The 26459-nt window shown below is 37.7% G+C and overlaps 2 protein-coding genes across 2 annotated transcripts in view; both read left to right on the forward strand.

Moving 5' to 3' along the window:
* Positions 1–26459, forward strand: part of LOC134642720 (uncharacterized) — a 244022-nt gene that overhangs the window by 119742 nt on the left and 97821 nt on the right. The gene's annotated exons all lie outside the window — the stretch shown is intronic.
* LOC134642694 (uncharacterized) lies at positions 1935–4251 on the forward strand. The gene is made up of 7 exons (XM_063494644.1): positions 1935–1992; positions 2126–2383; positions 2528–2632; positions 2791–2892; positions 3700–3786; positions 3868–3893; positions 4151–4251. Exons 2-7 carry the CDS (start codon positions 2164–2166, stop codon positions 4229–4231), a joined length of 621 nt encoding a protein of 206 aa, XP_063350714.1. The 5' UTR covers positions 1935–1992; positions 2126–2163; the 3' UTR covers positions 4232–4251.

Raw genomic sequence — 26459 nt, forward strand, 5'->3', positions numbered from 1 at the left:
TACAATTGATGAATACCTTTGTGAATACCGAAGATATGGTAAATGAAGCCAGAAAAAGATAAAGAAGCCAAAAAACTTACAGACAGATAACGATATTTTGTGTATACTCACTTCATAGTACATGGTACTTACAGTATGAATGTAACAGGACTAACCTCCCAAACACAATGTACTGTAAGCAGTGACACGACTGCAAATTTTCCAGTACAGTAAATATTTCTAGATGATAAAAATGTATATTGTGTTACGGCCCTGGGCCTCAGAGGGAGTGAGACCGCCCTTTTCCCTTCAAGCAAGTCCAAGAGTGCCAGGACTCTCTGACGATTGGCTAGCGGGAGACCATACACCGGTTACCCCGGTGTATGGTTGAGCTTAGCCTGTTTAGAGTTGTCATTTGTTTTACCCACCTGTGTTTGCCTAATGAGTTAATTGGTTGCCCAGTGACGTGTTGAACACAGCCCTGTCAGTTTTCTGTTTAAAGTTTGTAATAAACTTTTTTTTTTAACTGACTCCCCTCAGGGTGGCCTTGTTTGTGTTCATCTCCTTAGTTATGTTGCGGCTTTTCAGCCGGGTCGCAACAATTGTAAAAAGTTAATCATTTAAAAACATTTCATTTGGAGAGTACATATGCTGTTCTGAACAATTCCGAGAAGACTTGCTATTAAGACTGTAACAATTATCGTTTCATCAGCTTATCAACGTACTAAAATCTTTTAAAAGAAAAGAAAAATATGTTAAAAGTTTTTTTTTAATTTTTTTTTTATGTTTCTCTCTGTTGCTCTTGTTACCGTTTTCATCAAAAATACTTCCCCTCCGCTTCTCAGGAATAAAACTGTAAAATGAGGAACAGGACCATAAAAAAGTCTTACTTCTGCAGCTCCATATGTTCCTACTTAGACAGACACTCTAGACAGACACTGAGTTTGACTGTTCTCTTCCCTGTTTTTATGTGCTGTTTGTTTTATAATCCAAATTTTAAAATAAATAAATACATTTTAAAAATCTACATTGTCCCATAAATTTAACTTCACAATAATAATACAGTCCACTTCTTCACACATTTGCTTTTAAGGTGCCAAAAACATCACAAATGCACTGTGTGATAGCTATTGAGTCTTGATATGATCTTTCACTTGTTTATAATATCTTCATGAATGAGAGATGACATGAAAAACTGATATATCTCCACATATATAAGGTTAACATCAACATAAGTAAGTAAGTGAAGTTATAATAAGGAAGTGACATGGTTTGATGAGGAAGTGACATCACCTACTCAAGGAGGTACAAATATAAATGGTCTGCATCCTAGTAAACTGTTCTGTGTGGTGATTGTTGCAGACTACAGACAGACAGACAGACCAGTTCTGATACTCTGACATTTGAACTCGGGAACTAGGTTTAACTCAGACAGAGAGGCACAATGGCTGAAGATGGATGGATTCTAATGTCCTTCTGTCTAATGCTAATGATTCCAACTGCAGGTGAGAAAACAGAAAATACTTTCATTGCAAGGAAACATAGTTGTCATAATAATGCAATATTCATTAACCCAGTTTTAGAGCAAATTAGACAACTATGACTGTTTTCTTGGACTCTATGTTTCATTCATCTTCACTGTGACTTCAAAATTAGTTTTTATCTTTATTTGTTTTACAGATTTCTGTTATGCTGTCCCAACAACTGAAATATACATTTTAAAGAGACTTGGAGAAGATGCCACTTTGCCTTGTTTAAACATGAATGCCATTCAGGAAAACTGTAGCAGTATTAAGTGGATGTCCTTTGGTAGGCAGGTATTAGAGATCTCGCCCGAGGCGACAGGTGAAAAAGGCCAAAAGTATTCAGACAGACTGAGTATAACAGCCAACTGTTCTCTGGTTGTAAAGAAGGTCACAGTTGAGGATGCTGGTCATTATTACTGTCAGCAATACAAATCAGAAAATCAAGTTCCTGTGGTTCAGACTGTGGTTGACCTGTCTGTTGTTAACAGTGAGTATTCTAGTAAAAGAAAAAAAATCAGCTCAAATTGTATTTTTAAGGCTAAAAATGGAAACAATAATCATTAGAAGAGTCTTGAAGATAATTTGTCTAGTTTGTGTCATCTGATCTTTTTCTTCTTCAGTTACTGAGCAGAAGTATCCTGATGGGACTGTATCAGGGATGGAATGCTCTGTGGTGACAAATGGAATGGGGTGTCATTACTCACTGACGTGGGAGAGGGATCATAATGTGGATCCACTATTAGTGGGAGTGGATTGCTATGCTTCTGTTCATTTTATGGAGTCTGCTTACTCATCAAAGAATAACTCGATGAAATGTAAAGCTTTGAATCGTGTCACAGGAGAAGAGCATCTGTTTACCTTCAGTCCCCAGCCTTCAGGTGAGAAATGGTGATCATTATAAGCTATTTAATGGGACTTAAATTACTTAAAACAATTTTTTTCACAGAAAGGATTTTTTTAAAATAACATGGCATATATTCTAACTGAGCAAACTGTTGTTGTTGTTTTTGTCATTTATTCAGTTGACACAAAAACAGAATCAACTAAATCAGCAAGTTCAACTGAAGGCACGACAGAACCAACTAAATTCTCAACAGCAGTCACTGATGCTTCAGATGATAAAACAGGTCAGTTTAATGAAATCCTGAAAAAAATTAGTGTATTCAGTGTGATAACTACAATAAACTAAACAACTTTTGCACTGCATGTATTTTAACTTTATTTTGAATACTGATGAAAATCATGAACTTGAGCACTTTCGGTTGATTTTATTTTATTTTTCTAGGTGAGATAAAATCAACAACAAAGAAACCAACCAGAAACACAGAAAACAGCACAGAATCATTCGGAGCCATATCAAACCCATTAACCCATGCGGACGTGAAAGGTAGTTACTCAATAATCGATCTGTATTTCATGTGTCTGTAATGTATTTTTATCTTTCATTTTACATAATAGATAATAGATAGTTATTTTGTGCTTAGACAGAAGTGATTGCTTGTCTTTGTGAAGCAAAGAAACAGATAATGAAAGTGATCTATGAGCGCCTTGTTGTGATTTGGTGTTATATAAATAAATTGAATTATTAACTTGCTTTCAAAAACGCATGTAGTTACACATGTGCAACCATTTTACACTATAATGAATATTACAAAAAAAGAATAAATCATACTTCATGCAGCCCTGGTGAGCTATGGAATGAGAGAAGGCAAAGCAAATCTATACATTATCCTTTATGTTCTGACCCATGTTTGATGCTGAACTTGTTCTGCAACTTATTAGAGGGAATGAAGTAAAATAGCTGTAAGGTGTTGGTAGTAAATATGCTAATAGAAAATCAGTGTAAACAAGCAAAAATGAATAAATGAAAACACTGATAAGGAAAGACTTCATCTCAGGCTTGTGTGAGGATCAGAGCTTTGACTAAGACTAAAATTAAGATTTTACAATTTTAAAATTAGCTGCTTCTAAACTATATACATAGAAGTTTGAGATTGGTGATATAAGACTTCAGTGATTTAAGGACTAATATTTACAGTAGAGACATGCAAATTCAAATTTAAATGACAAGGATATGTACAAATACCAATAAAAAACACATACTGTCAACAGTTGTACATGTATTCTATTGTCTGTTTGAAGACACAGCAGACAAAAGCAGTGCATTATTTTAATGATTTGATTTTCTTTGCAGGTTCGGGGAGGTTCATTATTGTCTCTGTTGTCTCTGCAGCTCTTCTAATAACTGTTGTGACACTTGTGATATGGATTAGAACTAAAGGTTCTGATAAAAAATATTTTTACTAATTTTACATTTTAACTGTTAGCTTAAACTGAAACTGACTTTTTTCTTTCTTTTAAGGGAACAAACGTCAGATGGAGTATGTAGTAAGTACAAAACTCAATAAACAATTGTTTAACATTTAAATCAGTGGTTCTTTCTTTCCTTTATTTTATATTTTAGTATTAACTCTGGGTGATATGTGCAATCTCAGAATATTTTGGATTTCTGTTATTCAGCAGAGGTTAAAATATAGGAAAAAAATGACTGATGTACTCTTCATTAACCCTCAATCAAGGTGGATTTATTTATTCATTTATTTTTTAACTCGGATTCTCATAAGTAATGTGTCATTTCTTCACAGATCCACCACAATGAAAATGAAGATGATGCAGCAATGAACTATGAAAATCCCAGAGACTCTTTTTCTGTCAGACTCTACTGACAAGGAACATCGACTCACTAGACAAAAGTCATATTAGTTGTGTTATTAGTATAATGTCATGGGGATATTTTTTATCTACAAAACGAATCATAAATACAACATCATTTTTTATGATTAACATTAGTTTCACTGTGTTAAAAGAAATCTCTGTGTAAGTCTATTTTAGCAATCATGTGCATGTAAAATCTGACATTCTCAAGTTTTTTTGTCTGTCTGTGTGTGTGTGTGTGTGTGTGTGTGTGTATGTCACCTGTGTAATATACCCTATACCCATTCTCCAGTACTATTATTTTATTTTTCATTCTATTTTTTAAGGAAAGCTTTTTCCTAAAAAGCTTTAATTTAAAGAGAAAATAATGTGTTCAAAATAAATATTGTGGAGACTTCTTTAGTTAAAGATAATTAATCGGTCATGAAGTGGCTGTGAAGCAGACAGGATGGGACCCAAATGCAAACTCACAGACAGGACTTCAACTGAAAAAACAGCCTTATTGCTGTCACATAGTGACAACATGAATTTGACAGTAAAGCATGGAACACGCAGACATGAAGACACGCCAGACACGGGAGAAGGGATTGAAGACAAGGAGAGGAATACGGAAACAGGTAAAGGGGATAAAACACAGACACCACTAAGAAGGCGAGGGACAGCGAGGCTGGGGAAACATGGATAAACATGATAGGCGGGGGGAACATAGAATGAAAAACAAGGATGGAAACAGGACACACGGACCCCCACAAACACACATAAACACAGACACACAGAGAGAGACACAGAGGACAAAGACACAAGGGGGAATCTAATACTCAAGGAACTAAACAGAGAGAAATATATATAAGAAACTCAAAACAGACTAAGACTACTAAAGAACCTAAACCACAGTACAAAATATCACTAAAACACAAGAACTCAAAAACACTGGGTCAAAATGACCCAGAAACATCACAAAAGCTTATCGTTGTGTTCCTGATGTTTAACTGGCCATTATTAGTGCGTCAAACATCCCACGCTCTGCTGCTGCTGTTGCCACAAAAACATACTTCCTCTTAAGTTCTCAGAAAAAACTTTGGTTTACAGTGAGGAACAAGTTGAGTCTTAGGTCATGTAACTATCTCATCTGTGGCTGCTTAACTAAAGCACTTGTTAGACATCAAGGTCAAGTTGTTATTGATAATGAATTTGAATGTGACTACTTTGAAATTCTTAAAGCTATATTGTTGTAAATTGAATCTTCAGGACACACACTGTGTTCATTCTCACAGTGCATTTGTAACAGCAAGGTGTTTGGCACCATGCAAAGAAGAAAATGATTGAGGAAGTTGAATGTGTGAAGACACAAGGTTAAAATAAATGTTTGCAGTAATGCAGCTCGTCTTTATTTTAATCTTGCTGTCTGTTTTCTGATACTTTATATCAGAAAACAGACAGCAAGTTAAACCAGTTCAGTGGTGCTACACTTCCAATCTCTCCATGCATGTCTGCAAAAAACTCTTCAGACAGACTGAGTGTCACAGCAAACTGTTCTCTGGTTATAAAGAAGGGCACACTCGAAGAAGCTGGCCGCCTTTACTGTCTACAACACATACCAGGAAAAGGAGATGATAGTATGGTTCAGTGGACCGTGGTTGATCAGCCTGTTGTTCACAGTGAGTATTTTAAGCTTAAATTCCCTTTTTTAAAACAAATAAACTGAAACATAACAAGATAAATGAGGACAGATAATTTGTTTCATGTTGTGTTATATTTGATCACTTTTTCAGTGGCTGAGCTTAAGGACAATGATACAGTGGAGCTGATTTGCTCCGTGGTGTCAAATAGAATGTGGTGTCCTTACACAGTGAGGTGGCTGATGAATTTTACTGAAGCTGGACCAATTACTGAAACAACCTCTGGTTACTATGGAACGCCAGGACTTGCTCCACAACTCTGTATTTACAGAAGTCTCAATTTAATCACTTGACACACTTGAAGTGTGAAGTAATGGATAGCATGGCAGGAAAAGTACAGCTGTTTACCTTCAGGCCCCAGTCATCAAATGATGACACAGGTGAAATTATAATGAGCTATTTGACATTATTAAACTAAACGTGAATAGTTGATGTAAATGAATTTAAAGAGAGCAGTAAACTGTGTAATTTATCAGCCAAGATGTTGTTAATGCTTTTTATCCTTTTCACAGATTTATTCTTTTTGAGGTGCATTATTGTCTCTTTGGGATTAGCAGCACTTTTAATAAGTGTTGTGGCAGTCAACATATGGACAAGAATTAAGGTCAGTTCAATATTGAGAAATTCTGCTTATTTAGAATGCTTAGTACTAACAAAAATGTTTTTAAAAAATCCAAAACTTAATGATATTATTCTCTCATTTTAGGGAGCAAAACCCGCATGGATAAAACCACAGTGAGTATAAAAATAAAAAATTATATATTTTTTATTGATATTGCTGACAAAGACAGCAGAAAATGGTGCAACAGAGGGAAGTAAAACAGCAAGAAACTAACCTTCAAATTAAAACAGGAAATAATTACTAAAATAGAGAACGCATTCGCTTAACCCACTGCTGTATATATTCCCCCCTCCCACAGGTGCATTATTGTTAAAGATTCTTTAAGACGAAGGTAATGTTGAAGTAAACTATGAAAATGCTGGTGACTCTGCTGTTTCTATCAGACTCTTCTGCTCATCAACATCAGTACAACAGAAAACAGCTAACTGCTGTTATGAAAATAACCTCTACTTCTCCAAGTTTTCCAGTACTGCATATACCTGTTGTTTACGTCTACTCATTTTCTCTTAACTATTGAAACTGTTTTATTTTTTTACTTATATCTTTCCTCACAATTTGTGTCACTGTTTTCTGCCCAATTATTAACTGTTTCTGATATACATACAAAGACAGTTTCTGTGGATTTGGCTTATTCCTCCTGCTCCCCTCACACAACTGTGACATATTAACAATCTACAGCAACAAAAACTTTGAAACCTGTTTTATGTTCTCATGTTCTAAAGTCTCAAAGATGCAAATATAAATTCTTTATTGCTTTGCAGTGCAGTTTTCTTTTTCCTTTGTTAGTTTCATCTCAGAATCACATTGATTAAGGCTAGGAACAAGATTTTCAAAATGTATTCAAACACTGACATTAATGACAACAAAGGAGCAGAATAATGCATTGAAAACAGGCTACAGTCAGGCAGGAGCACCTACTTAGGTTACGGGTGTAGAGAACAATCAGCAACCCCTTGACAACCCAAAATCCTTGACAATTGTATTAATCAGAGATGGGCAATAATCCGATTACTTTTTTTCAAGTAATGCGTAAAGTAAGGGATTACTATTGCAAAAAAAGTAATGACATTACAGTGACTTTCCCGTAAGCATGCTGCTTTACTGCATTACTAAACCATGATTTTGTTTGTGAGATTGTTTCATGACAATGACGTACAAGTGTGCAACATCCATGGTAGCGGCAGACGAGTGTAGATCAACAATGGATAATATGGACTGCGGGAGACTGTACCACCATTTAAAGTGTGGAAGTACTGACATTACTTTGATTTTGATTTCATAAAAAGTGACAAAAACATTAGCATCCGCTGTACACTCTGCGTGGGAAGAAAACTTCTTTCTACAGCAAAAAATTAAACTTCAAATCTGGACAAGCACCTAGCACTCTGCCACGGGAATGTGAAATTCACAGAGAACCCCCCAGATCACCCCACTGAGATGCACCAGGGAAAACCTCCACCGGCCCCACTCCTGCTAAACCGGTGAAAATAGCTTTAAGAGCGACAGGACTTAGTGCTGTTGAATCTTTGATTTTATGTATTTTTTGCTGTGTTTTACTTGCATCTATTGGAAAGAGTGAATGTAAATATAAACAATCATTTTATTTTATACGGTGGAATATGCAGAAAATAGGTTTAAATGTTAAACAAATTTCTTCAAGTCAAAGACTGTTTCATATAATTTAATTTTTGCTTGATGCGATGTGCATAAAATTAAAATATTAAAATTTATAAAACAAATTTTAAAAGACTTTTTTATTTTATTTAATTTCACATGATGGATTATGCAGGAAAAAAAGTAGAATCGGCCTGAAAGGTCTATTGTATATGTATATGTGTATTCAGGTTGTGTTTTTAAAAAGTAACTAAGTAATACAGTAACCAATTACTTTTGAAAATAAGTAATCAGTAAAGTAACATGATTACTTTCTAAGAGAAGTAATCAGTAATTAGTAACTAATTACTAGAGATGGCACGTTACCCCTTTTTTTATGTCCGATACCGATATCATAAATTTGGATATCTGCCGATACCGATATGAATCCGCTATAGTCTATTTTATGATCAATAAAACTGTTTTTTTTTAATGTGTTGCTGCATTTTATACAAGTTCAAAAAAAAAAAGTTTAAAAAGCAAAACACTAAAGCTATTCTGTTATACTTGTATGCAAAAAATACTTTGCACCCAAAATATTTTGCAGTTCAGCAATACTGATCTTTTTATTTAAACTTTTAGAAGAACTTTAAATCTAAGTATTTTTAAGTAATATTCAAAAAGTAATTTAAAATGCAATTTTATGCAGATTTCAAAAACTCTTTGGTTCTGGAAAAAAGAAGTGCATTATCAGCACAAAATAATGTTTATATTCAACAAGTTAAAAGAAGAAGAAGAAGAAGATTCCCCTGTGTCGGGAGCACATGCTGGGATCTCCAAATCATGGACAAACATATCCCATATTCTTGATTTTTAGTTTACAAGCACTTCTTATAACGACTAACTACTCCTGAAACTTTGGAGGTTTTAACTATTTATACAGTAAAGTTACAGGAGGATAAAAATAATTATCAGGCAAAATGTCCTGTCCGATACCACGTGAACAATAAATATATAATATATATATAATAAATATATAATTGAGTGGGAGTGGGAGCAGCAGGAGTCCGGCAGGTGCCTGAACCCGTTTCTGACCTCGCTGGAGGCTCAAGTGAGCCCATCCAGCAGTTTTCTTCATGTTCTGGAGGCTCAGGAGAACTAGCACAGCTACCTGCTAATCCACCATCTCACCCACCATTACTACCATCATTACATCAGTCAATACATCTTAAACTTTCATCCATAGCTCGAACCTTAGCTCACTCATCAGCTCAATCACCTCCTCAGTCTCCAGTTCAGTTACCTGCTCAGCCGTCTGCTCTGCACCTGCTCAGTCATCTACTCTGCCGATTGTTTAGCCAGGGGCCTCTGCACCTGCTGGCCCCACGTCTGTCTCTGTTGGAGGGTCCGAGGAGTCGCTCCAGCCATCTGTCTCCACTGGAGGGTCCGGGAGCCACCCCAGCTGTCCTCTGTTCCTGCTGGAGGGTCCGAGGGGCTGCTCCAGCCATCTGTCTCTGTGGCGGCAGACAGCAGGTGAGTCTCTGGTGAGTCCGGTCAGCCACCACCTGTGGTTTCCACGCCGTTTTCTGCAGCCCCACTACCTGATCCACCATGCGTGGCTCCCACGCCATTGCCTGCAGTGTGGACGTTCTTCACTTGACACAGTCTAGGGGGGAGGTGCTGTTAGCAGATGTCCCTGATGGATGATTGGACTGCGGGGCTTCTAATATCCCCGTTTTTGTTTTTTTTTATATTTTTAAAAAAATAAAATCAGAGATATGCAGGGTAGACCTTCATATAATTTTGAAACAGTTAGAACTGGGTGACTCCCCTCACCCACACTGGCTCTGTCTGAACTCTGCATTGCCTGCTGGGTAATAATCATAAGATTAGAACCTGTCCAGACATCCTGTATTAGGGTGCTGATCCCACAGATGGACAACATTAATTACAGTATCAGGTAACATTTAAAAATATAGTACTGTATACTACAGGACACAAACCAGAGCTCTGCTGCTGTTTTTGTAGCCACATTTTCAGAAGTAATTAAAAAATAAATAGAGGTAATCTTTTTTTTTTTTTTGTATTAATATAACCCATCACAAGAAAGAAGAGCTGCAGACATACAGTCACTTATTTTAACCTACAGTCTCCACCTTCCTCCCTTTTCTGGAACTAAAAAACACGCAGAAATTAACAACTAAAGTAATAATATAAAACAAAAAACATTTGTCCCAAATTCAAAAGGACCATGAAACTATCATTCTGTGACCTTTGACTTCTTTTATATTTTCACTATGAGTAACATAAGGAAGTGACACAGGAAATCATTGCAGCATCTCTTTCCAAGAGGGACTATTTTAGACACTGTGACATTTATTAGTGTGAGAAAATGTTTTCATTAACGATTCACTAGTTCACTAGAATGAAAAAACAAATAGCACAGGCGTATTCAACTAAAATTTAAAGAGGTCCAGTTAGAGAAAATTTGACAAGTAATTTGACAAATAATTCAATAATAATTTTTGGTCACGCAATATAGAGCTGAACATGTGTGTATGACTGGTGACATTATAACCATTGAAAATTGAGCATGTTCAAATGAAGTAGTTAACTTCAGAAAAATTAAATTAAATTAAATTAAATTAAATTAAATTCATCTTGAATTTCTCTTTTTTTCTGTTTCACATCCTGAATGAACCAATTGAATCAACCAACTTTACAGATAGTAAATTTCAACGCAGCTTAACACAGGCTCACTTTTTTCCCCTGTTCCCCTGCGATTCATGAAGCTGAATATAATAATTTGTCTGTAAATCATCAGTATTCATTTAGGTTTGGATATACACAAATCATTGTACACATTTGTAAAGCTCAATTTACACTTGGATCATATCGTACGCATTTGCAACCCTTTTGAGGCAAATTTCTCTCCATATTTAATCAACTATATATGAGTGACATCACAAATTAACCTCATTATTGCTGCTGTTACATTATTAAACAGCTATTTATGATTACACATTACAAAGAAAAAAATATAGCTCTAAAGATCACAGGAAATTAACTCTATTTTGGAATCTGTCACAAAGTAAAAAATTGGTGAAGCATGATAATTAAATTCAGGTGTTTACAGTAATGACTCTTCACTAAACAGGTAATAATAATCAATGCAGTTTGCTACAAATACAGGATTTGAATAATCCTATTCAAATAACCAGTATTTGTTTTATTTGTTCTCAGCAGCATCCGCTTTAATTTGGGAAGATTCATTAAAATGCCAAACGTAAATCAGACACACTAAGTGTTATGGTAGACTGTTTTCTGGTTATAAAGAATTTCACTGCTGAGGACATTGGTCATCACACCTCCAGAAAGTTCAGCAAATCAGGACAAGAAGAAGCTTTCCTAGCTTTCCATAAGGACAACTACTCAAGAGTTGCTTTTATACTACAGTATTTCAGAAACATGAAGCTTTTGCTGTTGCTCATTCTTTGCCCAAGTGACAAAATCATGTAGCAGCCTGACACTAGCATAAAAGAAAATCAAACTAATGTTGTTATAGAGCCACAAGAGGCCACTGTTTATTTTTCATTTACTACCAGAAGTCAGTTTTGAATTCTTTTAACAAGCTTTGTTGTGTTAAAATCCCCCAATTCTTTTGATCTTTGGGCTGAAGGAAGGACAATACTCGGTGTATAAATGCTCAATCAACAATTACTTTATTACACACAATTCAACACTTTTGAGCATAAACCATCTGGATGGGGAGACATGCATGAAGAGGGTCACAGCAAATCTCGAAATGGTGGAGGGTTTCTCAAGCTCTTATAACCTCTGTTGCCCCCCCCCAGTCATAAAATCTAAACCTTCACATGTTTTCTAACTCCTAGCGAGCCTGACATGGCCTTGGCTCCCTGTCTTTCTGCTCTCTGTAAAGGTGGGGGTATGGAATGTGGTCTGTCTCTTCTATTATCAGCACAACAAGGCCCTCTGCACCCAACATTCTCTTCATGGTTCAGCAGTATAAGATGTCAAGAAACAGTGTAACACATTCACAGCAGATCAGTGATACAGAATAATACACCTATCTAACAAATCTAATGATTATCACATTCTTTTAATTCAGAAGTATAATGGAAACTAAACTACATACACATCACACAATCTAGACTAAGGGATATTATATGACCTACAGCAGTATCATAATTCAACTACTTCAATTACAGATATAAGGTAGCATATAATAGCAGAATAATCTCACAGTTGTTATGACCATAAACTCACCTGAGTAGTAATATTTTAACCCAGACTCATGGGTTTTACAGCAATCTCTTTTTTTGGTTCAAAATAATATTAAAATCATATTCATAAGCATTTTTTAATTATGTTTGACAGTGCACTGTTGTGGAAATTTTAACAACCTGCAACACACTCAATGAGCTCAATTTGAAGTGGTTTAATTAACACATTGCAATGTGGAGAGAACCACTCCAGTCAAACACCAGGGTGATCTCTGAATCGTGGCCACCGCCCTTGCACCTTTAAACAGAGAGACAGACAAAGACATTCCACAAACTTTTACATGTTGGCCCCTCTCACGGGGGGTGGGGGGACTATACCATCAGCCCCATCCTTAAACCCCCTCCCTCACAGAGAGAATTATGCCCTTGTTTTCTGCTTGGCCATCACCTCCCTAAGAGCAGGATGTCTGGAGATCTTCAAGTCTACAATGAACCTTCTGTGAAGGTGCAATGAAAGTTGGGGCCCCCTTGTGATGAAATTCTACAGGCATGCATAAAATTGGTGTCAGGAGTGATCTTGCTAAACTAAAGTAATATGATTAAAATATGTAATTAATACATGAGAAAAAGAAATCTGCCACCACAGCACTTAGGAGCTGCATGTAACAAGTGTAATAATGTATGCATTAATGGGTCAAATATTGATGTTAAAGACATTAATAGTGAAACATAAACCAAGCTTTAGCTCTGACTGTTGTCACAGGTTGTGGTTTGTGACTCAGCTGCACGGGAGGGGTGGAGCAAGAGGTTCAGGGTGTGGTTTCAGGCGAATGCTGATTTCTATTGGATAAGTACGGTGGCCCCTAGAGACAAAGCACGTACAAACTCCAAAACACATGCAAACTCCAAAACACATGCAAACTCCAAAACACTTGCAAAATCCAAAACACTTGCAAAATCCAAAACACATGCAAAATCCAAAACACGTACAAAATCCAAAACATGTGCAAAATCCAAAACACGTACAAAATCCAAAACACATGCAAACTCCAAAACACTTGCAAAATCCAAAACACATGCAAACTCCAAAACACATGCAAACTCCAAATCACAACGGAAGTGCTCCAAGACGCTAGGGGCAGTGTTGAGCTCGATTTGCAAAATAAACGGCAAGTTTGTCTGTATGGGACGGTCGCCTAGCAACCATGATACTAACCGCTGGAAACGTGTCATACGACTTTGTTTGACAGAAATGAAGGAGAACATATTTTGTTCTTTTGTTTGTTTGTTTCTACAAGAGCTTTGTGTGATTTGATAAGTATCTGAGGCTGAGACCACAGGACAGTAAAACATGATTTTTGGGCTTCATTTCTGTACTGAACAGTCATTTAAGATTAGTTAGTAAATAACAATTAGCTAATGTTGTTCATGAGACTAAAGTCATATCACTTTGGTAATGTAAATATAATATGGCCAATATTATAGTTATTATATTAATCATTATTAGCTATTACAGCAGTGAACATGAACTCTGTGTCAAATACTGAGCCTCAGTACAGATTCAAGTTGCAGTTATTTATATGTCTTATCACCTTAAATCTTCACTCAAAGACAAGTATCTTTGACAGTGCATATATAAGTGTATCATATATAAGAGACAAATGTTGTTCCTTCAGTATGTTGGCATTTCTAAATTTGGCTCATTGCTTACATATATTTATAAAAAGAAAATGTACGAGCTGTGATAACTGTTTCTGATAGAATGAAGAGTAGACCGATATATTAAATATTCCTTTATTGGGTGAGAAAATCAGACCATGTCATAACTGCTTTAAGTCATACAGAACAGATATCAGAGCCTTAAACAGGCTGACTTCTGCTAAATGGGTCAAACTGGGCAGAAAGTATACAAACACATAACATCCTTATAGAATATGATGTAAAACTATAGATCAACTTACCTCAGAATATATAAAGCATATAAACAATTACATCAATATGATGCAACAAACACAGCAGTACTACTAATCCAAAATACTCAAAGCTTCATAGAACTGAAACAAACATTTATTTTTAGCTCCATTCTGCTGCTGATACATACTTTAGGTTTCTGAATATTAAACTTGTTGCTGCCTTTCATAGTGTGTAACCTGAAGGCCCTGAGTACTTTCTCCCACACTGAAAACACTGGAATGATAACATTATTTGAACATTACCTAATAAGACTGATTCAGGAGAGACAATTAGTTATGTTAATCTTTCTTAGCAGTCCTTCACATACAGGGAACAGTCTGTCTATTCTCTCCATCTGTCAGCTGCTGCTGGCTCTTCCTCCTCCTCTTCCTCACACACTGCTGAGTTTGTCCTGATGGATCATCAGGGGTGCAAAGCCTCACAGATGATGTGCAGCAGTGGGTCCCTCAGTCTGTCCTCACTCTGGACACTTGCAGTTGTCACACATGGAAATCCAATGTGTGATAAGCTGCAGGACTGAAACACAAGTGTAACTTATAAATGAATGTTCATACTTTTATTACACAATCAGAGAGAAAGAAAAAGAGAGAGAGTGCAGGACAGACAGACAGGTGACAGTCTCAGGTGTATACACTGCTACAGAACAGCACAAGAGAAGGAGGATTTATTGTTTGTGTTATTACGAGTGCTAAACAAGAAGAGTTCCCAGATGGTACAGTGGACACATGTGTGACTCCTCTAATTAAAGCATCTTTCTTTCATCTTAACGAGTGAACCGTCAGCTCGTTCAAACACACGTTAAAGTCCGTTTGGCTCGACACCACCGAACAGAGGCAGCAATATAACATAGCTAACATTAACAGTGCAGTGAATCCTGCTTGTGCCGTGATATTCAGGACTGCAAACCGAGCAGCATCACTGACTTTCAGCTTGTTGTGTTTGTGGATATATGACTGACTTTAATTATCCATAAAATCATCACATTCTTTGTAAGATTAAAGTCAACTATTGAACGGCGTATATTCTGAAGTAAAGTAAACATTAAAACAGTAATGTTTTAATGTTCTTCATTATAAAAACATTTGCGCATAAATAAGTGACATAATATTCAGTACTTACTTCTGAAAGTTTACTCTTCGGCGGCTCCGCTTCCGCCGTTTTTTTTCGGCAAAATTATCCACACCAAGTGTGTGCAAGTGTTTTGGAGTTTGCATGTGTTTTGGAGTTTGCATGTGTTTTGGAGTTTGCAAGTGTTTTGGAGTTTGCATGTGTTTTGGATTTTGCAAGTGTTTTGGATTTTGCAAGTGTTTTGGAGTTTGCAAGTGTTTTGGAGTTTGCATGTGTTTTGGAGTTTGCATGTGTTTTGGAGTTTGCATGTGTTTTGGAGTTTGCAAGTGTTTTGGAGTTTGCATGTGTTTTGGATTTTGCATGTGTTTTGGATTTTGCAAGTGTTTTGGAGTTTGCAAGTGTTTTGGAGTTTGCATGTGTTTTGGATTTTGCAAGTGTTTTGGATTTTGTACGTGTTTTGGAGTTTGCAAGTGTTTTGGAGTTTGCATGTGTTTTGGATTTTGCAAGTGTTTTGGATTTTGCAAGTGTTTTGGAGTTTGCATGTGTTTTGGATTTTGCAAGTGTTTTGGAGTTTACATGTGTTTTGGATTTTGCAAGTGTTTTGGAGTTTGCAAGTGTCCATTCATGTTATTCACCCGGAAAACAAATAGCAGAGGCTTAGCTGAACATTTTGTAACGAAACAGAAAGAGAAAGACAGCTTTACTTAGATTAAATTTTCATGAGGGAACACTGAAAAAAGGGCATTGGCCATCTCATGGATTTATGTAATCATCTTGCGTGTTTTTAACACAATTGCCTCATGCAATTGCAAGTGTAACTATATTGTCACGCAGTCGGAATGGACTCGGGCGCAGACCAGCTGAACTAGAAGTTTATTTACGAACAAACCACGTGAAACTATATACAGTGTACGGGGCAGGGATTTTCATTGGTCCAGGGGAAAAGGGGAAGAGAGTCCAAACACACTTGTCTTCAGCACTCTCACCCACTCCACTCCACGCCACGGTGCCAGGGAAACAGATCCAGGGACAAGGGCGGGTCCAGGAGTCTATGCACAGGAGAAACGCGGTTAGAACAAACTGAGAAAACAGAGATTATCAAGCTGTACTGATGAGCAAGGGTGTAGATTTGGCATGGACAGAAGGGACATGTCCCCACCAATAATTTGATCTCTTCGAGCAAGGGCGTAGATTTGGCATGGACGGAAGGGACGTGTCCCCACCAATATCCAGCGATTATTGAATTGTCCCCACCAATAATTTGATCTCTTCGAGTAAAGAAAAACAAAACCGATAGAAAGAAAAAAAAAAAGATCTGTCAATGTCTCATTCACCCAGCGGTGCAGAAAGAGTTAAATTACGTTCTCTACTGGAGTCCTACCTCGTGTGACAAATATGGCCAATGTGATTGGCTGTGCTTTTCAGGGAGCTCTGTTTAGTTTTAGCAGCGGCAAGCCTGCGCTGCAAGGAGGAGAGGAGGATGGCAGCAAAAAGGAAGAACCTGGATATAAGATAGTATTTTTCAAAGAAACCTGTAAGTCACTTAAAGTCAAGTTCACTCATAAAATGTGTCAAGTTCACTCATAAAGCTGCGTCTGGCTGCCAGACGCAGCCTCTGAATTTGGACACCCCCGGCCTGTTTCCGGCTGGACAATAATAACGGTGACATTTAACTTATTTTATCCGATAAATAAACACTGTAAGTGTAACGGAATTAAAAATACATCTGAAAAACATGCACTTACCTGTTCTTAATTATTATTTTAAGTGTGATTTTAATCATTTTTGTTGTATTTTATTTTGAAAACCCAGAAACTGGATCTTATTCTAGCGTTTAGAAGCTGCTAAGGCTTCCGCTCCTTACAGCGCGCGTTTGCACTGTGAGGGTAAGTTCTGTAATGAAAGGCTCTGGCATTTTTATGGTTTCTGGTGTGAATGTTGTTACATAAGTTGTACATGTCGATGTATATAGGTTTATATTGATGTTAGGATGTTACTGTGTAACTGAAACAAAGGGTGGTTGCTGTTAAATAGTGTTTCTGCCGTATTTATGCTCTTTGGCAGTAAGCTTTTGTCGGCCCCCTAGTGGTTGCTGCGCATAGCAGGAAATGTGTTTGGACTTACTGTTTTTCTGTGCTTTTTGTGATGTTGTTTTACATTGTAGGAGCTACAATAGCGGGTACCACCAGAAGACACATGTTAAGTGTTTTCTATGTCTTCTGCAGGTACATGAGCTTGTTAACAGTCATCTTGTCTGTAAAGCACAAGCAAGTGAAAATGTAATGCGCTACTGTTAATTTGTCCACTAGAGGGAAATGTTTAGCCGGTGATACTTCTGTTATCCTGTTATTTTGTTTTATACGGTTGTGAAATGTATTTTCATAAGTGATAAGATTTCTTTTTGTATTCAAGTACGGTGTGACAGACTGTAAAATGGGAGAAATTATTGTTTTCCATCTTTTCTTTGTTAAAAAGTTAATTGTAAGTCTGTTGAGACAGCGCGCGTTTGCACTGTGAGGGAGCTACAATAGCGGGTACCACCAGAAGACACGTGTTAAGTGTTTTCTATGTCTTCTGCAGGAATAAACCGTGAAAAGTCAACCTTTCTGAGCGTCTGTGATTTTTGAAGAGCTGGAAGCGTTACCTAAGATTAAATTTTTTTGTATATGTATATGTATACCACTCCTCCCCCCCAACAGCCCTTTTGAATGTCTCCCTAATTCTGAGGTCTCAAGGTTGGCAAGTATGTGCTAGGCTTTGGCCCACATCAGTCTAAAATTGTATGTAACCATGAATAACGTGTTGACATGTTCACCAGAAGAGACTGGACAGTATAGATGTAAAACAAATATGCCGGCAGTTTATCTCAGTTAACAAGAGGAGAAGTCAAGTGTTTGGCTCCTTCACATAGTGGACATTGAGTTGTTGTGTGGGGCACCAGTAGTCCATGTCTGTTGCTGTAACAGTAGTTCATGTTTAGAATAAAACATCCCAGCTCACTGAGTTGATCGGGGCAATAGTGTGCCTAAAATGTTGCACAATTTTGCTGAGAGATCTTTTGTGGTAATCTTAGATGAGTAGTTTTATGGACAAAAACCACCAGGTCATTCAGTGTTCCCTTAGTACTAATGTATAAGAGATGGTGGTGTACTATAACTGAAGTAATGTTGTTAAGTCCTTAAAGTCATATTCTTTTATTGTCATGACTCTATTTTTATTTTTGTATGATACCTGATTTATATTGAATAGACAAAAAGGAGGGGGGGGGGGGGGGAACAGGGCAGGGTTCAGTGGTTGAATCATCCGTCCCCACCAATGCCAAAATCAAATCTACGCCCTTGTCTTCGAGTAAAGAAAAACAAAACCGATAGAAAGAAAAAAACGATCTGTCAACGTCTCATTCACCCAGCGGTGCAGAAAGAGTTAAATTACGTTCTCTACTGGAGTCCTACATCATGTGACAAATATGGCCAATGTGATTGGCTGTGCCTTTCAGGGAGCTCTGTTTAGTTTTGTCAGTGGCAAGCCTGCGCTGCGAGGACCTGCAAGGAGGAGAGGAGGATGGCAGCAAAAAGGAAGAACCTGGATATAAGAAAGTATTTTTCAAAGAAACCTGTAAGTCGCTTAAAGTCAAGTTCACTAATAAAATGTGTCCGTCATAATAACGTTACAGGCTATGCTAGGCTTTGGTCTAAAATTGTATGTAACCATGAATAACGTGGCCTGGAAACTAGGTCAACCAGGGAGACACGGAGACCATGACATAGTGTATTAACTATATGATATGCAGAGAAGGTATATTAAATTGTTCATATCATGTTCAAGTGAAGAAAGTCAATGATATAGTGATGTTAAATCTCACGACACCACACATGATTTCGTCTCACGCCTGGTTTGAGGAAGGCATCCATCTCGGTCAAGTCGAGCAGCTGCCTCTACTTTTTGGTATACCGAAAAAAGGAAATTTGGTGGTTGTTACATTTACAAAAGTCTAACTTGTAATTTGAACAAAATAATTTCATGTTTCTATGGTGAACGTAATTCAATCATGTAGGATCTGTATGAAATTCAACGACTTAATTTTTTCTTCTTGAGATGACATGATACAATCTAGTAAGAGTGGTTAGTTGCTGGACTCAAGCAGACTCTAGACTTTTTTTTTAACATTATGTAATATTAAGATAACATGTAGTATTCAAATGACCAAGTAGTATTGGGGTAAAAGTTATTGAATATTGTTGGAATAAAATGACAAAATTGTCATTTTATTCCAACTCACCTTACTTCATCTAAACATGTTTCAATCACGCTTTAAGCAAAACAATCGCGTGCAACCAGTGTCCGCTATTGAATTAAGTAAATCCAACATGCTCTTTTTTTCAGTGAAGTTAAAGAAACCTGGGTAGATTCTCCTTCTAAAAAGAATAGTTTTTCTCTTTTTCAGGAAACATCCACAGAGCATTGAAAAGACTAAGTTTGGAAGAAAAAAACCCAGAAACATTCCCAATAAAAAGACAAAGTGTTTGAGTTTAGGAGAATGGTGTACTGAATTAAAAGTAATTTGTAGAGATGTTGCTTTAAGAAAAGGTTTTTGATGAAAAACAAATTACCTTTTTATATTATTTTACCTCGCTCTGTTGGATTTTTTTAATGTGTTATTTTCATGGATTGATCTACAATCCTGCAGTGTCTCTGTCTGCTCCACACAATTCAGGTCATCAAAAAGTTATTCATTACTTGTATTTGTTTTCTAATATGTACAATTAGCATTTTGCATCTCCTCTGTAGGCTGACGTTCAAGGTACTGTCTCCATCAGCTTCACCAAGAGAAATTATAATAATAAAAAGAAATGTCTGTCTACATGTTAAGAATTTTTCATCCATTCATCCAACATTTTCTTTAGCTTATTCAATTCAAGGTTGCTGGGGACAACATCATTAAGATTTTAACAGACTCATTAGGGTGGGAACACATGTTCCTGGGCTACAGGGTCCGAGGGGAAGGGGAATAAGGTTCAAAAAACACACTCCACTCTCTCAGCAAAAGTCCAACTCCTTTCCTCTTGCTCACTCGCTCGTTCAATGATACAGGGAAGGGTCCAGGGAAGAGCTACACACACAGAAAATTCTATTAGTTATAAATAACACGGAGACTCACAGATTCAGACTTGCCGATTGCAGAATAACTGATGCTGATGGCTCAACGATCCAGCGAATAGTGTAGGTCTGCTATCTTAAGAAGCTTTCCTGATTACTAAAATCAGCGACAGGTGCGATGATGAGCACAGGTACGTGGGCCAGGGGCGGGAGCCCACAATGAGAACTGCTGTGGCAGAGGAGAGAGAGAGAGAGAACAAAAACAAAACGTGTTGCCTAAGACGAAGTCTGCCGGCGAGGCACGGCGACCGTGACAGATGCCTCCATCCCTCTGTGAGTTGGTGGTTCTCTGTGTCCAGGGCGGGGTGCTTAGATCTATACTGGTTCACTCTCAGCAGCTGCTTGGTGGGGCCTGCCCCCCCAGCTCTTTCTGGCCCCTTCTCGGGTGTGATCCTGGGTCTCTGGACCAGAGCCTTGGTTCGCTCTGGTGTAGCCAGCTGCCTGCTGAGCCTGCAGCTGGCTACACCAGCTGCAGGCTCCTTATGAACCTTATGAATACAAGCACACTTACACACAGGTGTGCACACAAGTGTTCACACAAGTGTTCACACAGGTGTACAAAAAGGTACTCACAGACAGTGTTGGTCAAGTTACTTGAAAAAAGTAATTAGTAACTGATTACTGATTACTTCTCCAAAAAAGTAATCCCGTTACTTTACTGATTACTTATTTTCAAAAGTAATTAGTTACTTAGTTACTTTTCAAAAACATGATACACTACCTGAATGCGTGATAAAGCAATAGACCTTTTGGGCCAATTCTATTTTTTCTGCATAATCCATCATATAAAAGTGAATCAAATGGAAAAGTGTCTGTTTAAAAAATTGTTTATTACTTTTAATCTTAACTTTATAAACACTGCATCAAACAAAAATTAAATTAAATTCAACAGTCTTTGACTTTAATAAATTTGTTTAACATTTAAACATATTTCTGCACATTACACCATATTTTAAGAAAATAAAGGCTTAAACTGTATTTCTGCATACTCCAGCATATAACATAAATTATTTTTGTGTATACACACATTCTTTCATATAAATACAGCAAAAAATAAATAAATAAAATAAATAAAATTAACAATAACATCTTTTAACAGTTGGTAAAGTGCAGAGAGGCATAATATTGAGATAACCAAAACAGAAAATGCTATTGCATGCTACATTTAGGCTGTTAATCCAGTCTCATTTTGTGGCAACCCTGAAAAAGACCTATGTTTTATTGTTTTCTTTTGGACTGAAACAGTGGTTATATCGCATCAGCAGAAGCTTCTCAAACCTTCTATCAGACATTCTGTTCCTTTTTGGGGAAAGCACCAATCCACCTGGTGCACTGGATGGAGTTGGACTGTTGTATTTCATGTACATCTTTTTGAGATTTGGGAACTGATTCAGAATCTCAAGCTCATAGCCTGACCTTAAAAAGTAAAAAAACTTCTTTTTCTGCTGAGAAGCTTTCTGTGGGCTGATTCTGAAATTCAAAAAAGTCCATTTCGGCTGGGCTGGCTGGAATTTGGGACAGCAGCTTTACGACACTCTGTTATCAGGAGCTCCTTCACATGCTCATCTCTCACCCAACGAAGTTTAAACTTGGGACAAGTGGCCGCTGCGAGAAGTCCTTCTTGGCTATCCAGAACAGCATCAAAACGAGTCTTGATGGCCTGTATCATACAATATGATGCATCTAAGAATAAAATTATTTTACTATATAATTACCTATTGTCATTATTGTGTGGGCTTTACAGCTCTAAACCATCTATATTTTCTATTATCGATACTGTATGAGATTTCATTTTGGTTGAGGCTTTTGTTGATATTATGATTAATATTCATGATTAATGATGATCAATATCCCTGATATTTAACAAGGGGTGAATACTTGGTCTTTTATTCTATCATTTTAATAATTGTACACGCTGCTTAAAACAAAGTATAACATCCACCCGCTGTGAATGGTATAATAAATTTAACAAATCCACCCAAAGCAATTAATAATAATCTTACCTTTACAATGACATCTGGAAGGCTGGCTGTCATTCTAGAGAGGTCATCTTTCAGGGCAAGCGTCTTTGACATCAGGCTTGTGAGTGTTGGCAGTAAAGCCCCATAGGTGCACTCATCCCCTTGTAAGATGTCCAGAGCCACTGTCAGGGGCTTCATCACAGTACAGTACTCTTTCAAGAACTGGTACTCCCTTTCATTAAGGCACTTGATTCCCAGTTTTACACACAGGGGATTAAGTTCATTCAAGGGAATTGTGATGATTCTAGAAATGGCCTCATACAGGGAATTCCACCTTGTGGATGTCAGTACCATTAGTTTCCTCCGGCTGACTTCTTCCACCTGTTCAGAGGCTAATGTTGATCGACTTGCTTTAGTCCAAAGAGCAGAACATTTTGCCATGCTACTCCTATATACAGCCTTGGTGTCTCCACAGGAATTTAGATGTTTGTCAACATCGCTTGTTGAAATCAAGTTAATTGTGTGCGATGCACATCTGAAGTGTGGAGGGAGGCTAAACTGTGCATCACCAGATGCGGTTGAAAGAGCTTCTATGACATCAGTAAAGGTCGGTTCCTCGTCATCACCTTCTTCATTTTCAGATTCAGACTCCAAATGACAGGGCTGACATACTCTGAATGCTTTGGCAAAATTGGATGCATTATCCGTTACAGTGGCAATAACTTTGCCTTGTAGTCCATATGATGAATGGATTTCTTCAATCTCTGCTCCAATTACATCATAGGTATGGCTGCCTCTAATTCTCTTGCATGCTAGGGCGGCCTTGTTGCGTTGTAATGTGGAATTAATCCAGTGAACTGTTACACCCATAAAACTTTTATTATTTACCGTCCAGATGTCAGCAGTGGTGGAAACAAACTCTGCCTCTTCGAGTGTAGCCTTCAAGTTAGAGTTCATTTTGTCATATTCTCTCTCAAGGTATCCGACAAATGACTTTCTCTGGGGCAGCTTGACACCACTTTTAGTTGGTATTTTTTCTACGATGCGTCGGAATGATTCAGAGTCTACAGTGGAAATCGGCAACATGTCCTCAACGATATAGGCAGCGACGAGCTTCTTCAGTTCAGCGGCACTAAGTCCTGTCGCTCTTACGTCTAGTTTAACCTGTTTAGCAGGAGTGGGTCCATCTGAGGTTTGCCCGGTGGAAGTAGATGTGGTAGCCACAGCGGTCATGTCAGTGGGGGGATCCTGGGGGTTTTCTGTCAATTTGACATTCTTGTGGCAGCGTGCTAGGTGCTTCCTCAGGTTGGAAGTGGAATTTTTCGACGTAGAAAGAAGTTTTCTTCCGATGCAGAGTGTACACGTACGCTTATGTTTTTGTCGCTTTTTAAAGAGTCAAATTCAAAGTAATGTCGGTATTTCCAAGTATTAAATGCTGCACGATCGTACTCTATCCCTCGCTCCATGTTTTCTATTGTTGATTTACAGACGGGCTACCACAGCCATCGCACTCACTTACGTCACTGTCGTGAGACATTCTCGCAAAAAAATCACGGTTTTAGTAACGCAGTAACGCAGCGTTCCTACGGGAAAGTAACGGTAATCTAATTACCGTTTTTGCAATAGTAATCCCTTACTTTACTCGTTACTTGAAAAAAGTAATCAGATTACAGTAACGCGTTACTGCCCATCTCTGCTCACAGATACACACTATCTTGGTCGGCTGCTGCGTCTAAACACATCATGTGTTATTAGTACTGTGTGCTACTCAGGAACATTCAATATTTATTATTTACTGTTACTTATACTTATGTTTTTTGTTGCTGTCGTTTCCCTGCTGTGTTGTTCTTTGATTTTTTTTTTCAGCAGGTGGTGAAGCTGATTTTCAGTGTCCTTTCTCTCTCTATTTCTCTTTTCCTCTATTTTCCTCTCCCTCTCCTTCTGTTAACTTTGTTCCCATACTTCTCCTTGCTTTTTTTCTCTTTCCCATCCCCAATCCTGTGCGTTCTAATTGTAATAACTGAAAATGAAGAAATCCTAATAACAATCTAATAAACTAAGACTATCAAGTGTACCAGTATAGCAAAAGCCATAATCTGTTGTCAATTTTTCTTGGCCCTCAGAAAATAATTCTGATTCCTACAGTGCTGGACAGGACAGGCAAAAAAAAGGATTTGAACAGACTGATTAATGGTAATCGTTTTCTTTCTTTTTTAACCCCAATTAAGATAAAAATTTAAAAGCTTTTAAGCCTTTAAAAAGAAAAAAAAAGCTCTACTTGGCTGCCTTACACTGGTCTGTCCTGTGTAATGAAAGCAAAATTAGAAGTATTAGACCAGAGTTCTTTATAAAGGAACTCTTAGGTGGCATTGTCATTAAGACAGAAAGAATTCTGGTGCTTGACCTGTTTTTTTGTGTGTTCTTTTGGTCTTACCTGCTTATTCAGCTACTTACACATATTGATATCAATAGCAAAATTAGTGGAATTTAAAAAAACACTGTCCACACATCCACGGGCTCCTCTCCCATAAGGGTCCAATAAAATGGTAAAAAAAAATGTCTGAGCCAATCAAGGAACAACAGAGAAGAATCTCCATTTGACCAAACTGGACTGGCATTCACAGTCCTAGACTACAATAAACCTCACAAAATCGCACTTGAATCCACATTTATAGCAAACGTTGACTTCACAGTATACTTCATGCATGATTCATAGTCAATGTATCTGTAGGGGAGCAGACTGCAGCGGACTGTACGGGCAGCAGAAAGGATCATCGGTGCCCCCCTGCCCTCCATCCAGGATCTGTACCTCTCAAGAACCAGGAAACGGGCAGGGAAAATCGTCACAGACCCCTCACACCCTGGACACAGACTTTTTGACCTGCTGCCCTCTGGCAGACGGTACAGAAGCCTGCAAACCAAGACCACCCGACACAGGAACACTTTCTTTCCCCTCGCCATCTCCCTCCTAAACAGTTGACCTGTCACACTGCTTCCCACTGCCAGACTGCAACTGCACCTTATGTACATTCTGTAGTATTCATTCCACCTCATTTCATTTCTGTATTTTATGTACATAAGTTTAGTTATTTATAGTTGGTTCACACAGCTTTGTGTATGTATGTGTATGCATGCGTAATGTACATATAGGTGTGTGTGTGTGTGTGTGTGTGTGTGTGTGTGTGTGTGTGTGTGTGTGTGTGTGTTTTTACATTGCTGTGCTTGAGAGCCACCATCTACCGGAACCAAATTCCTTGTATTTGTCTGCACATATACTTGGCCAATAAACACGATTCTGATTCTGATTCTGATTCTGATTCTGATCTGTAAGGCTGACCTGTCAGCCCCTCATGCCACAAAAGCAATTAAAGCAAAGTAACTCAGGCTACGTCCACACTAGCCCGGATAGATTTGAAAACGGCATTTTTGTCTGAAAACGCTCCGTGTCCACACTAACGTTTTCAGTCGTTTTCACAGAGTTGTGCGGCCACACTGATACGGCACAAAACGCTTACGTTCCAGTCCTGCGTTTTGGAGGAAGTGAAACTGTCTTTCTTCCTTCCTTTCTATCATGTCTTCGAAGTGTTATCAGTGTGGGTGTTGTATGACAGGAAAAGGGTGTGTGCGAATCTGACTTATGACTTAAATCACTTATTGCATATACTAGGGCACTGGTGTGAGTGTATGTATAAAGCTTCTGTAATAGAAGAAACAAAAGAAAGAGACAGTGGGGAACAATGATTACAGTCTTTGTGTTTTCGATACCATCGCTTTGGTTTACAGGTAAGGATTCATTTAAAAGACATAACAGAAATATACAGAAAGTCCTACCTTCCAATGTCACTTCATAACATGAAGACAGACGTGTTTGTTTCATCAGTCTTGGAACAGATGAGAACCAAACTTTTCTTTTTCTTTCTTTTTTGTGCAAACTTTCCTAC

Source organism: Pelmatolapia mariae, linkage group LG15, assembly GCF_036321145.2.
Source record: "Pelmatolapia mariae isolate MD_Pm_ZW linkage group LG15, Pm_UMD_F_2, whole genome shotgun sequence".
NCBI classification, from domain to species: Eukaryota; Metazoa; Chordata; class Actinopteri; order Cichliformes; family Cichlidae; genus Pelmatolapia; species Pelmatolapia mariae.

Bases quoted from the DNA above. Each gene is read 5' to 3' on its own strand.
- LOC134642694 (XM_063494644.1), top strand. From the start codon at position 2,164: ATGGAATGCTCTGTGGTGACAAATGGAATGGGGTGTCATTACTCACTG. The intron at 2,633-2,790 runs GTCAGTTTAATG...TTATTTTTCTAG, and splicing joins TGCTTCAGATGATAAAACAG to GTGAGATAAAATCAACAACA. The intron at 2,893-3,699 runs GTAGTTACTCAA...TTTTCTTTGCAG, and splicing joins AACCCATGCGGACGTGAAAG to GTTCGGGGAGGTTCATTATT.